Source organism: Amblyraja radiata, chromosome 35 (genome assembly GCF_010909765.2).
Source record: "Amblyraja radiata isolate CabotCenter1 chromosome 35, sAmbRad1.1.pri, whole genome shotgun sequence".
In the NCBI taxonomy this organism is placed as follows: Eukaryota; Metazoa; Chordata; class Chondrichthyes; order Rajiformes; family Rajidae; genus Amblyraja; species Amblyraja radiata.
Genome location: NC_045990.1, coordinates 10596829 through 10612206, shown reverse-complemented (window position 1 = coordinate 10612206; position 15378 = coordinate 10596829). Strand labels below are relative to the sequence as shown.

Sequence of the window (15378 nt, the reverse complement as noted above, 5' to 3'; positions counted from 1 at the left end):
TACTAGTCACAGAGAAATCATGGACACTTGTCTTTGGTTCACCCAGGCACATCCAAGGCCTTGGAAGAGATTCAATTCATCAAGGGACACCCATGTACTCCTTGTTGCTTTTATATAAATCAAATACACATACTTTTTTTTCAAATTCACCAAATGCAAAATCAAACCACTTGGGAGATCCATTGACTTGCTTCTCCCTTCCCCAATACTCAAAGGTGAAGAACGTCAAGGAAAAGTGCAGTCAGAAGCCATGCAATCTCTTGAGACGATCATTTCTACTGCTGCTTAGTATACAGTACACTGTCTGCAATGATTGGATTATGACTGGGTGCCTGGAATCTAGCGGAGTAGGTTTCTAGTTTAAGTCACCAGTGGTACAGTATTTGGATGGGCAGCCACATACCTGCATATTCTCCACATTTCCACTTTTTAAAAATCCCTCACCTCCCCCCCCCCCCAGCATTCTCACCTCCCAGTGTTTTAGTAACTGTTCTCTCCTTTTTTCCCCAGAGGTTACGGTGTCTAAAAAGAAACGTCTATGCATTAAGAGAATCCCATTTAAAGAGGCTGACACGGCTATTTTTGATCTCAAGCTGACAGGGAAAAGCAAGCAGATTGTGCCTTCATACACATGCATTGGGTAAGTAATGTCCTCAGAATTTTTGCCCGAGTGCACAATTACAAGAAATAAAAGATGTTACCCATCAAGTGTAATATTGGCACCTAATTTGAGGAAGGACATCCTTGTGATTGAGGCAGTGCAGCGTAGGTTCACGAGATTGATCCCTGGGGTGGCAGGACTGTCATATGAGGAAAGATTGAAATTCACTGGAGTTTAGAAGGGTGAGGGGGAATCTTATAGATACTTATAAAAGGACTGGACAAGCTAGATGCAGGAAAAATGTTCCCAATGTTGGGCGAGTCCAGAACTAGGGGCCACAGTCTTAGAATAAAGGGGAGACCATTTAAGACTGAGGTGAGAAAAAACTTTTTCACCCAGAGAGTTGTGAATTTGTGGAATTCCCTGCCACAGAGGGCAGTGGAGGCCAAATCACTGGATGGATTTAAGAGAGTTAGATAGTGCTCTACTGGCTAGTGGAATCGAGGGATATGGGGAGAAGGCAGGCACGGGTTATTGATTGGGGGCGATCAGCCATGATCACAATGAATGGCGGTGCTGGCTCTAAGGGCCGAATGGCCTCCTCCTGCACCTATGTTCTATGTTTCTAATTGAAGTAGATTTTCATACCATTATATAGAGTACAATTGCGCTGTATTTATTATCTCCGTACTTATTATCTTTAGGGCTAATTGAAAATCTGAAAGCTGGAATAATATATATGTCTTTTCAGTTTCATTGAGTAGAGCTACAGCTGAATGCATTTTCCTTTAAATGTGAACCTTGTGTGAATTTTTTTTTAACTGCATTATTTATCTGATTTGTATTCCTCACCAGGAAGTATATTTAAACAAATACTTTCAGTTTGATACCTAACTCCAGTGAATGATCTAACTGTTAATTATTGACTGCCACAGTCCCAGGATTAGTTGCACTACTTGTTTTAAAGAGATCTTCATTTTTATATAGAAAAATGTGCAGGAGTATGTCATTCAGCCCTTCGAGCCAGCACCGCCATTCAATATGATCATGGCTGATCTTCTAAAATCAGTACCCCGTTCCCGCTTTTTCCCCATATCCCTTGATTCCTTTAGCCCTAAGAGCTGAATCTAACTCTCTTGAAAACATCCAGTGAATTGGCCTCCACTGCCTTCTGTGGCAGAGAATTCCACAGATTCACAACTCGCTGGGTGAAGACGTTTTTTCTCATCTCAGTCCTAAATGGCCTACCCCTTATTCTTAAACTGCGTGACCCCTGGTTCTGGACTCCCCCAACATTGTGAAAATTTTTCCTGCATCTAACCTGTCCAATTGTATATGTTTCTTTAAGATATCCTCTCATCCTTCTAAATTCCAATGAATACAAGCCCAGTCGACCCATTCTTACATTGTATGTCATTTTTATGTCCTCAGCAGAGGCCTCACCTATGTTCCCCTCTGCCCACACCTCAACGAGTTTAGGGTCCGAAAATAAAATCTGTTCGCATTAACCAACCTGATATCCCGGTTGCGCAGCACTCTAACTCCCCCTCCCATTCCCAATCTGACATTTTCTGTCCTGGGCCTCCTCCATTATCAGAGTGAGGCCCAGTGCAAATTGGAGGAACAGCACCTCATATTTCACTTGGGTAGCTTACACCAGCGGTATGAACATTGACTTCTCTAATTTCAAATAGCCCTTGCTTTCCCTTTCTCTCCATCCCCTCCCCCTTCCCAGTTTTCCCACCAGTCTTACTGTGCCCGACTGCATTCTATCTCTGTCCCACCCCCTCCCTTGACATCAGTCTGAAGAAGGGTCTCGACTCAAAACGGCACCTATTCCTACTCTCCAGAGATACTGCATGTCCCGCTGAGTTACTCCACCATTTTGTGTAATTTTTATATCATCTTTTATCTCATTGTGCATTTATCATGTACATGTCTCTGCCTTTATTGGGTATCCATAGAATATTACAACGTGGAAACAGGCCCTTCAGCCCAACTAGCCCACACCGGCCATCATGTTCCAGCTTCACTAGTCTCACCTGCTTGCGTTTGGTCCATATCCCTCCAAGCCTGCCCTATCCATACATCTGTCTAACTGTTTTCTAAACGTTGGGATAGTCCCAGCCTCAACTACGTCCTCTGGCAGCTTGTTCCATACACCCACCATCCTTTTTGTGGAAAGAGATATCCCTTGGATTCCTATTAAATCTTTTCCCTTTACCTTAAACCCATGTCCTCTGGTCCTCGATTCACCTACTCTGGGCGAGAATCTGTGCATCTACCCAATCTCATGTAAAAATCTCATGATTTGATACATCTTATCTGCATTCTTAAAATCTGTATATTGGTGTCTGTATATTTTGCCTCTTTTGTGTGTTTACTTGTACGTGGCAAGAATTTCTATGCGTGCGTTTGCGTCTCGATGTTTTAGCTGGTGTTGTTTTTATTTTACAGAGAGCTTAGTGGTTTTGTCATTTGGTGTAGAAAAGGAAGAATCGCCAAACCAAAACCACTGCCCAAGTCCAGAAGCATGAGTAAAGATATGCAAAGCCTACCACTAGAGAATGAGAATACAAAGTCTTTTCAAAGGTATGTGCATTTCACAGAGAATGTAGCTACTGTTTATCTTTAAACTACTATCCCAATTGACAGAAGTTAAAATTGGAACAATGGTTTTTTCTAATCTCTCAGACTGTTTAAAAAGAAAAAATCCCCCCTTTTTTTTGCATTATTTAGTTTTTATGTAATTATAGTTTATCCTGCAATTAGACAGATTTAAGCCCAGCAGTGCAGTTGGCACAGGACTAAGCTGAGATGACTATCTCCACTGAGCAATGAAAATATCCAGTCTAGGCATTTGAAAGCTTTTTAACTTGTTGCAGCAAAAGTCAAGAAGATGATGCACTTCCCATTTGTCTAAGCAAGAGGCGATCAACCTTGGAGGCCAAAGATACTGTGTACAGCTCGGAGAATATTTATGGAATCTCAGGTAAGGGTGGACAAACATGCTATTTTCCACATGCTTGTGTTTCTCAAATGAGAGAAAGTCACTGACATAATCATAAAGGGAGAGAGAAATGTGAGCCTGTCAATGATTATTTTGGTGTAAAATCAAGCTGTTGGCAATAGTTGTCCCAAATCCAAGAGCTAGTTGGACCCATTGCACGTAACAGCAGCAAATTAACATGCAGTTCTTCGTTGATGTAAATACGCTAATATTATGTGGTGATGTACAGGGTCGTGGTGATGTACAGGGTCTTGGTGAGACCACACCTGGAGTATTGCGTACAGTTTTGGTCTCCTAATCTGAGGAAAGACATTATTGCCATAGAGGGAGTGCAGAGAAGGTTCACCAGACTGATTCCTGGGATGTCAGGACTTTCATATGAAGAAAGACTGGATAGACTCGGCTTGTACTCGCTAGAATTTAGAAGATTGAGGGGGGATCTTATAGAAACTTACAAAATTCTTAAGGGGTTGGACAGGCTAGATGCAGGAAGATTGTTCCCGATGTTGGGGAAGTCCAGGACAAGGGGTCACAGTTTAAGGATAAAGGGGAAATCCTTTAGGACCGAGATGAGAAAAACATTTTTCACACAGAGAGCGGTGAATCTCTGGAACTCCCTGCCACAGAAGGTAGTTGAGGCCAGTTCATTGGCTATATTTAAGAGGTAGTTAGATGTGGCCCTTGTAGCTAAAGGGATCAGGGGGTATGGAGAGAAGGCAGGCACGAGATATTGAATGGCGGTGCAGGCTCGAAAGGCCGAATGGCCTACTCTTGCACCTATTTTCTATGTTTCTATGAGACTGCCTTTATAAACAATTAGCTTCAGTACTGCTCATTCTTGGATCGTATTTTGATCCAACTTCAAAAAGAAACTTGTTTTGGGGACATTAAAATTCTACTCGACTGCACTTAGCAATAATATAACATGTTGGGTCCAAATTCTTACTTTTTTAAAAAATGTACATGGAGATAGCTTTTTCTTATTTACCTAGCTTATCGGTTGCCCTGCACTCCCAGGGTCTGCATTCAAATCCAACATGGCAGTAAAAATCTCCGAATTTAAATTCATTTTGTAAACCGCTCCTTCACAGACAACTACTTTGGAAATTGAGGAGTAAATCGACTGAGTAAAACATACATTGCGTCACCAGTGTTGACAAAATTGGGGTCATACTTGTCGGCTCTCTATGCTTACCTACCACAAACGGGAAAATAACTTTAATTCTATTTTTATCCACATAGCAATTCTTTACTTCCCAACATTGAACGGTGGCCATTCCTAAATTGTGGATTGAATTATTTATTTTGCAAATAACAACATAAATAGAAGTATGAGTTGGCGTTATGGTCTCTGGATCCGGTCCTGAAATCTGTGCCTCAAGTTAATTTTACTGCCCAATTCTATCTTACTGACTTAACTATTCAAGCACCTCATATTTCACTTGGGTAGCTTACACCCCAGCGGTATGAATATTGACTTCTCTAACTTCAAGTAGCCCTTGCTTTCTCTCTCTCTCTCTCCAACCCTCCCCCTTCCCAGTTCTCTGACCAGTCCTACTGTCTCCGACTACATTTTATCTCTGTACCGCCCACTCCCCTGACATCATTCTGAAGAAGGGTCTCGATCCGAAACGTCACCCATTCGTCCTCTCCAGAGATGCAGCCTGTCCCGCTGAGTTACTCCAGGGCATTTTGTGTCTATCTTTGATTTAAATCTGCAGTTCTTTCCTAACTATTCAAGATCTATTTCAGTGACCCAACATATTGGTGAGGGATAGAATTCCAAATATAAACCTAAATTAATTTCTTATCTCAGTTCTAAATTTTGAATGGTTGCCAGTGCCAGAAGAGTTATGGAATATGATTTTGTTCTGGTAAAGATTGAGAAGCACAACCCTTTGTCACAAATATGATATATTTTCCAAAGTTATTACTTTTTTTATTAACTCCACTCGTCTTCATTCTCTTCCCTTCCCTCATGGGAGCGGTTGTTCCAGATCTTTGGCTGCCAAACTAATGACCTGCTCGCTGGCCAATAGTTAATTTTCACATGCAGGTTCAGGAAAGTTACTTGACTGAAGTCCCTTGCAATAGCCAAGTTCAATCCTCAACCCACATGAATTTTTTAAAGTAGATGTCAGTGATTAGCAATTTGGACCAGGAATCATGTTCAAAGGTGTCGACGCCAATTGCAAGTGGTTTGGATAAATCAAGCCCAAATATGTATTTCAATGGAACCAAGGTGAGCAGTTCTTCTTCTTCTTCTTGCATGTGGCGTGCACAGCCTAAAGTTGTGGGACAACTTGTTCTATTTGATTGTGCACGCCAGGTTGATTGCATTCGTCAAAACAGGGCAGACCACGTGAAGGTTGCAGTCTCCCACCCCAAGGGTGAGCAGTTGAGGGTGAACATGTCCAAGGTTGGATACAAAATTGGATTAATGGCAGGCAGTGATATGCTTTGTGAAAAGAGAGGGGGTGGGAATGGAAGGTTGTTTTACAGATTGGAGATCAGAAAACCAGTTTGTTACCACCGATATAGGGTGCAGTTTTGAAAAGGTTGTATTGCTGGGAATACAAAGTGTTTTTAACTTACTGCAATTCTTTTTTGTTACAGCAATGGATGGTGTTCCTTTTGCTTTACACCCCAGATTTGAAAATACGATGAATGTAAGTTCAGCCTGTTGCACTTATAGTGATTTCAAAATGTGCATTCCTCTAAAGATTTCTCTTTCAGCCAACCTTCTGTGCATGCTATTATCATCTGAAAATCTGCCTTTCTATGCTTGCAGGCTCGGAAATTAGTGGGTAATTGGCTATTTTAATGTTTCTTCATAACATTAAAAAACCCAAAGATATACCTTGTATTCTGTAGTTGAAGGATTGTGGCGTGGTGAAAGAGGTCTGCCTAGTCCAAGTTACTGAGTGAATCAGTTCCTAATGCTGACCATTTTCTGCGGAGATGCAACCCGTCGTATGCTACTAAGGATCTGTTTACATGTCCAAGGATACCTTCCATTATTTGTCTTTCATGGATGCCATCCCCACCACCATCTATTTAACACTATCACAGTGTGATATTTCCATTGCAAAGGATGCCCACTGATTGCATATCCCTGCCTGCACTGACCATAGTATATATTCCCCTGCAACTGACCATCTACCATCATTACTACCATCTAGAAATAACTAACTGACCCAAACCCCACCAACATATTTCGCTTGGGCAGCTTACAACCCAGTGGTATGAATAAGGGTTTCCTCTAACTTCAAGTAACCCTTGCTTTCCCTCCCTCTCCGTCCTTCCCGAACCCTAGTTCTCCGACTAGTTTCACTGTCCTCTTGATTAATTTTACTGTTTGTATGCCTCGTTGTCACCTTCCCCACAGCCAACAATGAAGCATCCTACGTTTCCTTGATTGTCGTCTGCTTTGATCTGTCATATTCACACCTTACCTTTCCATATCTGTAGTTTCCCTCTCCCCTGACTCTCAGTCTGAAGAAGGGTCTCGACCCGAAACGCCGCCCATTCCTTCTCCCCAGAGATGCTGCCTGTCCCGCCGAGTTACTCCAGCATTCTGTGTCTATCCCCATCAACTGCTGTTGATAACTGTCAAAAGGTTCCCGGCCACCATAGCCTGCTGATGACCACGTCCACTCCTCTATCACTTTACCAAATACACCTGCCAATTTGTTATAAAGTGTGAAGAGACCTTTATCTGCTACTGACCACTGCTTATATTCTCTCCAATATGTTAACCGCCATTATCCATGGCCTCTATTGTTGAGGTAAGATTTATTTTAAGCACTCATTAGTACGTTGATAAACCTGACCATAGCAAGATAAACAGATGTCATATTGGACTAATGGATAAAGTTGGAGAATATCAGCATATTCAGTTCTAGTGCAGCGATCATGCAATGGGATAATGCTGCAGCTCACATTTCATATCTTCCTGCAGGTACCCAACGTTAATGTTACAAACGTCCAAATTAAAAGCCGTGCTGAAATAGAAAACGAGGTAAGTTTGACAAAGTGGTGCACGTGTCATTTGATAATACTTTGTGGCGTTCACTTAAACAACATAACCATTTGCATGTTGTTTGGCATGTTACATTTTCTTTTTGACCGTCTTGAATAAGTGTTGATTAAAACTGAACCTCCAGCTCCATTTTGGTACCTTGACTTTCAAGTGTTGAGTTGTAACTTTAAATTATTTTCACCTCGTCTTCACATTCTTTCTATTTGTACAAATAAACCCACTTGGCAAAATACATTGGTGAACTGATTGCCTGCCCTTTAGTCCATGTGCAACAACACTTGAAACTCAACACAATCCAAGATGGGGCAGCCTTGAATGGTGTGCCATTCTCCATTTGGATCATTCACTGCATCCATTGGTGCCACATGGGCTAGAATATGTATCATTTACAAAATACATGATGTAGGCTACTCAAACAGTGCCTCAGAAATGCATGACTTTTCCCACTGCTGAGTCAGACTCCATCCTGACTTGGAAACATTTTAGTTTCTCCTTCAAAGTTGCTGAGTTCAAAAGTTGGAATACACAACTCAGTAACATATAACACCACGGGAGAAACCTTCTCCAGATTGCCGCAGAGGGTCATGATCAATTGTTTTACAGATTGCTAAAAGATTCCACAGAAGTTGGTGATGTGGCCATTGTTTTTTAGGATCCGTGTTGAAGATGTAGACTTGTAGAAAGCCACAATTTCTAAATTTGTATTTGAAGTAAAATTCTTAGTAGCAACAACGAGGGGAAGCAAATGGAATAACGGTTACTATTCTAAAAGGAGTGCAGGAGCAGAAGGGCCTGAGGTTACGGGTACAATAATACAATGGCTGGGCAGGTTGAGAAAATTGTTAATAAGGCAAACACAGTGCTAGGCTTTATTAATAGTAGCATAGAAAATAAAAGCAGGGAAGCCATGCTGAGGCTTAATAAACATTTGTCCAGTCTCGGCTGGAGTATCGTTCAATTCTAGTCATTACATTTAAGGAATGATGTGAAGGCATTAGTAAGGTTCCAGAAAATATTGGTTATCGAGAAGAGGGACTATATTTATATGGATAAGTCATGAGACTGGGATTGTCTTCTTCAAACTCATCAGGAAGGCTGGCTCCGTCCTGGGGGTTGGAGTTGGATTCACGGGAGGTTGGTCTTGGAGGGGAGGATGCTCCTCAAACTGCGGAGCATCCTGGACAATACAGCTCACCCCCTCCATGACACACTGGTCAACCTGAGGAGCATCTTCAGCAACAGACTGGTTCCACCAAGATGCAACACAGAACGCCACAGGAGATCCTTCTTCCCTGTGGCTATCAAAGTGTACAACTCCTCCCCCTTCTGTCATAGGGTAGACTGACCCCCCCCCCCCCAAATCTTTGCATATCCCCAATCCTTTCCACTTGTCACTTTAATTTCATGTATCTTGTGTTTTACGACTGTTGACAGACCAATTTCCCTCCTGGGATAAATAAAGATATTGTATCAGAGGAGAGATCTGATAAAAGCATATAAAATGCTGAGCGAGCTGATCAGAGACTGGATGGTGTTCCAGTTGGTTGAGGGTTCGTGAGCTGGAAGTCACAGGTATAAAATGTAGAGGAAGAAAATTAAAAGTGACATGATTGGAAAAAAAAAATTCCGCTTGTGTTAGTAATCTGGAAAGCAGTGCCTGCAGATGAGCTGGAAGCAGGTTGCGCTGTTAGATGGAGATATGGAGAGGAAAGGTTTGTAAGGATGTGGAGAATGGGCTGTTGTGAAGCTCATAAGTGACTCTGACGGAAACACGATGGACAAAACTGCACCCCCCCCCCCCCTTGTTTAGAAATTCTAGGATTTTTCTTTAAAATAGATATTATCAGTCTCAGCTGTAAAACGTCCAGAAGGAATCCCCATAGTATTGCATACAAGCTTCTCTTTTGTTCCCTTTCATAACTGTCTCTTGGATGATACATTTAAGGAGGAAGCTAGATATATAGCTGAAGGAGGAAGGAATGAAAGGCAGTGCTGATAGATGAAGAGAGGGTTGGGTGCAAGCAGTGAGGATATCAATGGATATTTTTAAGGCAGAGATAGATAAATTCTTGATTAGTACGGGTGTCAGGGGTTATAGGGAGAAGGCAGGAGAATGGGGTTAGGATCAGCCAGGATTGAATGGTGGAGTAGACATGGGCAGAATGGCCTAATTCTGCTCCTATCACTTATGACCTTACATACAACAGATGGTCCAAACAACCTGTTCAGTGCTGTATATTCTATGAACCATTTATGTATCAAAATTCATCGTGGTGCAGCATGGAAACCAGCCATTCGTCCCACTATATCCATGCTGTCCAGTGTGCACCCATTATATTTATCCCATGGTCACGGTGGCGCAGCAATATAGTTGCTGCCTTTCAGCGCATGTAGTGCCGGAGACCCGGGTTTGATCCCGACTACAGGTGCTGTCTGTATGGAGTTTGTATGTTCTCCCCGTGACCTGCATGGGTTTTCTCCGAGATCTTCCGTTTCCCTCCATACTCCAAAGACGTACAGGTTTCTAGGTTGATTGGCTTGGTAAATGCAAAACTTGTCCCTAGTGGGTGTAGGATAGCGTTAATGTGCGAGGATCGCTGGTCAGCGCGGACCCGGTGGGCTGAAGGGCCTATTTCCACGCTGTATCTCTAAACTAAACTCTGCTCCGGCACTAGGCCTATAGCCTTGTATGCCTGGGCAATTCAAATATGTGTCTAGAAACTTCATAAATACATGGGTATCCAGCCTGATTTCTCATAATTAGCTTGAGCCAGCAGTACAAACATTGATTCCCCTAATTTCAAGTAACTCCTGCATTCCCTCTCTTCCCCCTCTCCAGTCGTCCTACCAGTTCCATTGCAACTTTCTATCCCTCTTCTTATCATATCTTCCCTGGCCAACCTGGGCCATTATGGGCTCCACCCTTCCTAAGGTCATCTGTTGCCGGTCTTTTCTTGCCTCCAGTTAATTTCCACTCCCCCTTCCCTACTTTCCGTCTTAAGAAGGGTTCCAACCCGAAACGTCACCTATTCCTTTTCTCCAGAGAAGCTGCCTGACCTGCTGAGTTACTCCACTTTTTGTCATTAATCTCTCTCAAACTCAGATACACAGTCTCTTGCCCAAAGTAAGTGAATCGAGGACCAGAGGACATAGGTTTAAGGTGAAGAGGAAAAGGTTTAATAGGAATCTGAGGGGTAACATTTTCACACAACGGGTGGTGGATGTATGGAACAAGCTACCGGAGGAGGTAGTTGAGGCTGGGACTATCTCAACATTTAAGAACAGTTAGACAGGCACATGGATAGGACAGGTTTGGAGGGACATAGACCAAATGTGGTTAGATGGCACTAGTGCAGCTGGGACATGTTGGCCAGTGTGGGCAAGATGGGCCAAAGGGCTTGTTTCCACACTGTATCACTCTATGTCTATAACTCTGCCTTGGGATCCATTTCCTTTCATCGAACCACAAATCTTCATTTATTCGTTGGATATCTATTTTTGCCTGGACTTTGGGACATCTGGGATTATGTGTTCTCAGGTGGCACTACATTTGTTTCAGAGACAATGACGATCAGAGATGGGTTATTTGATTAGAGCTGGATTCTATCTTCACTCAGTGTTTCAAGATATTTCTCTATGCATTCCCCTTCAAACTTGATGAAGGCCAGTTGTGGTATCTGAACAGTTCCCATCAAATTGCAACACAAGCCCTTCTTTCCCATGGAAGATGCTGTGTTTGCCCCACATAGATACGTGTAAACCTTGAGGCAAATGAAAGTTTCCGCTAATATATATCATATTCTTTTCATTTTAGTATAACTACAGTTTCATGACGGAGAAGACTGCAGCTGCTAGACTCCCTCCAACAGCCTCCTAGTGCATGGATCAGTGCCAGTCCAAGATGCAGCCTTCTCACTCACGACAGATTCTTACCCATGACTTCGGATAAAAGCCATTGAATTGTGTTTGGGTATCACTGCAATATTTAACTAAACTCCTTCACTTGAACACACAATGGCCGCAATAGCCACAATTTTATTTTTGGTAAATGAATGCAAGGGCAAACACGTCTGCGCATTGCTGCTGAAACATCGTTATTACTGCAGGTTCTATAATTGAGTAGGGTCATTTATGTAGTGGGAAGGTATGCATTAGCTCCATAATATGTAACTAGAATAGTAAAATAAGTGAGGTAAAGTTAGTGAGGGAGTTTGAGTAGCTTAGATGGAGAATAAGATTGCAAAGTAAGGCAATATGTAAGGTGGAGGGGAGGGGGATGTGTGTGGTGCCATTTGGAACATTTATAGTGAGGCCTTTGCTTTCATTGCCAGCTGGCTGGTGTATCAAGGCAGGATGTGAAGCAGTTTGATGTAATTAAAATGAATCAGGAACAATTTATACAACCTGCTTAATTTAATGCTGTTCATTAAAATCTCCTGTCCAAGGAATTGATTCTACATGTGCACAGCAGGCCTAGGTTACCCAATTACCTGCTCTTACTTCTAAACTCACGAACAAGACCCAATCAACCCAGGGTCCCGCAATTGTCGCTGAGTTTGTCAGTACATCAGTAGTTGTGGTTTATTCAACCCTCAGTTTGGGTTTAATGTTGGAATCAATCATGAGACCAGTTGGGGTAAATTACATTAACAATACACTCAAATGTCTAAAGATGAATGTTCAACCTGTAGATTACCTGACGTTGTACACTTTCCTATACACCTGTGCTATGAGAATCACTTTCTTAATCTGTTTCATTTTAAACTTTGCGGTTTACAAAAACCAGGTTTTAATAATTATTAAAGTTGCATAAAATAAGCACTCACTTTGTAATTTTCACTTTTCAGTTATTAAATCGCAAGTATAATTGTGTCCCTTGATTAATAATTGAGTCATAGATGGAGAAGAGAAGCTCAAATGCATTTTACTGTACCTCTAACACTGTAGACCAGGAGAAAGTTCCCAGTTACTAACGTTTGTGGTGTGCATGTGAGCTGATCTTGACCAGGCCGTACAAGGGATATCACCATCTTGGGGTAAGGAGAACCTTCAGTAATTTGTGTTTTAGAATGCTGGCCAGAGATCCTATTGAATACAAACTGAAGCATATTGCTGACCTGACTATATTTCCTCTTTGCCAAGAGGAATGCTGCCAGCCTGTGTTCTCATGCAGAGTGGCAACTGAATCCATGACTTCATGGAAAGTGGGGGTAGGAGCTTCGGTATCAAACAGCTAGAAAATCTGAGCGTGGTGCTGAGGCTTTAGTAGATGTTACAACTAAGCAAAACTGATGCTGCAGTGGAACACGATCCCCACCACCGAACATTAGTATGCAGGTAAATCACAAAGGTGTAAGGGGAATAGGATTATACCGGGGAATGACTTTAACTTCCCATTTATACACTGGTGTTGCCTTTGTGCAGGTTCATCACGTTTCGACCTGAAACGTCACCCATTCCTTCTCTCCAGAGATGCTGCCTGTCCCACTGAGTTACTCCTGTTTTTTGTGTCTATCTTCGGTTTAAACCAGCATCTGCAGTTCCTTCCTACACTATAATTCTGTAAGTTACAACTCAGATAAGAAAAAGGATATGGTTGGTCTAAAAGTGAATATCTTGAGTTGGATAGGGGTGTGGTGGTGGGGGAGTAGAGGCAGGCCTCAATAGTGTAAGAGTACACCTGGCAAAAATAGATTAAGGCCAAACATTTGTGGGTGAGTGACGGCTAACAAGAGGATCTTTTACGAAGAATATATTTTACGAAGGATATTGTAAGCGTTCAAGGACAGCGTGTTCCAGTAAAGTTGCAAGGTGGAATTCATTGCCATAGAAGGCTGTGGAGGCCTAGTCAATGGATATTTTTAAGGTAGAGATAGATACTTGATTAGTGGGGTTCAGGGGAGAAGGGGATTTGGAGGGAGAGATAGATCAGCCATGATTGAATGGTGGAGTAGACTTGATGGGCAAATGGCCACATTTTGCTCCTATCACGTATGAATTTAGGAAAGGGAAAGCAGGCAAGATTAGGGAAGCTTGGATGACAGGCTATTAAACTGTTTACAGAACTCAGCAGGCCAGGTAGTATCTGGAGGGAGATGGATCAAGACTTCATCTGTACTTGGGAGATTATGTATGTGAAACAAAAGGGCAGCTAAGGACAAAGGGGCGGTCTGTACTTGGAGCCAGGGTGAGATCCCATTCAACTGGACATCTGCTCAGTCCTGCTTGGGCATTCACGTGGCTTCCAATCCTCCTAAATAAGCAAACCTCCGTTACCCAGGGAAAGAAAGAGATTGAACATGTGATACTTAAGACTGAGTACATTTGACAATTTCAATTGGATGCAGTCTTCACATAAATAATCTGGTCAAATTGTCCTTACCTCAGGCACACCTATTTTAAAACTTATGCAGAGTAAAGAATGCATAAAACATGAAATATTTAAGTTCATAATTATTAGAAGCAGAGCTAGGCCATTCGGCCCATCAAGTCTATGTCATTCAATTATGGTTAATCTATTTTTCCCTTTCAATCGCCTTCTCCCAAAACCCCTGGCACCCTTATAATTTTTCACATGAATTTAACACTTCTGGTGAACTCAATCTTATAATCCTGGCAAGTTGGCAGATCGAGTATAATAGACCATAAAGCACTGGGAGTTGGCACAGCTTCATCAGGATTTTCAGGGGAAACCTGTATACAGCAGCTATTCAGAAATGTCTTTATATGAAAATTCTTGCAAGAAATTCCAGGAAGAGTAACAAAAGATCTGGTTTTCAGTTGGGATGGAAATGGTGTCTCGTATCAGAGGTCAAATGCAGCCCACACTGTTGAACTAGGGGCATAGATATCTGTCTGATCGCAATAGCTTTTCACTGTAGGAAGGAACTGCCCCCTGACGCTCAGTCTGAAGACAGATCACCTATTCATTTTCTCCAGAGATGCTGTCTGACCCGCCGAGTTACTCCAGCTTTGCACCTATCTTTACTTCTCACTGTACCTCGGTACATGCGACAAACTTGGAGTTCATCTGAGGTTATCAAGAAAAACAACCGAAATCTGAAATCAAAATTGTTGGAAATATTGAAGTGAAGCAACATCGGTGAGAATATAGGAATGAGCCACTTCACCCACATACCATGCCAATACTTGTGCTCCAGTTTGATCTCTTCCAAATCATTCTTCATCTAATTTATTTATCATAAATGTTATATTGATCTTCATTACAAGTGAGATTGATTTCAGATGTCTCAATACCTTTCGACAGCCTTAGTAAGACCAGAAATGGACTTTAAAAAATGTACGCCATGGATTGTGAATTTGTCAGTGAGTCGTGACTGAGCAGACTGGAATTACATTCTGTAGAATTAATGAGATGCCACATAGAGGAATGGAAGCCGAGTTGATGACAGCCTTTAAGTGTCTAGAAAAGCACTGGCCAGTTATAGAAAGCACTGGCCAGCTATAGAAAGCTACAGGCCAGGTGCTGGAAAATGGGATTAATACACTGAGTGCTGATGAGTCAGTGTAGAGGGGTTGGACAAATGGTCAGTTTCCTGTTGTACGACTCAAACTTAAAAAATCCTAAGGACTTGAAAGACCAAATGGAGGGAAGATGTTCTACCCAAATTCAAATGCTAGTTATTTCAACTTGGGGAAAGAACTTCATGCTTGATTATTCAATCTAACAGCCTTGTAAAAGTCAGACAATGGTTAGCAAATCAT

General features: G+C 42.1%; 1 protein-coding gene across 1 annotated transcript in view; it reads left to right on the top strand.

The window, feature by feature from the left end:
• mvb12a (multivesicular body subunit 12A) overlaps positions 1 to 12474 on the top strand; it is a 30473-nt gene extending 17999 nt beyond the window's left edge. The window contains exons 5-10 of the mRNA XM_033050710.1: positions 511 to 640; positions 3059 to 3193; positions 3487 to 3593; positions 6228 to 6280; positions 7573 to 7632; positions 11468 to 12474. Of these exons, the coding sequence (XP_032906601.1) occupies positions 511 to 640; positions 3059 to 3193; positions 3487 to 3593; positions 6228 to 6280; positions 7573 to 7632; positions 11468 to 11530 (548 nt within the window). The 3' untranslated portion in view covers positions 11531 to 12474. The remainder of the gene's footprint in view (positions 1 to 510; positions 641 to 3058; positions 3194 to 3486; positions 3594 to 6227; positions 6281 to 7572; positions 7633 to 11467) is intronic.
• Positions 12475 to 15378: the final 2904 nt, after the last annotated feature.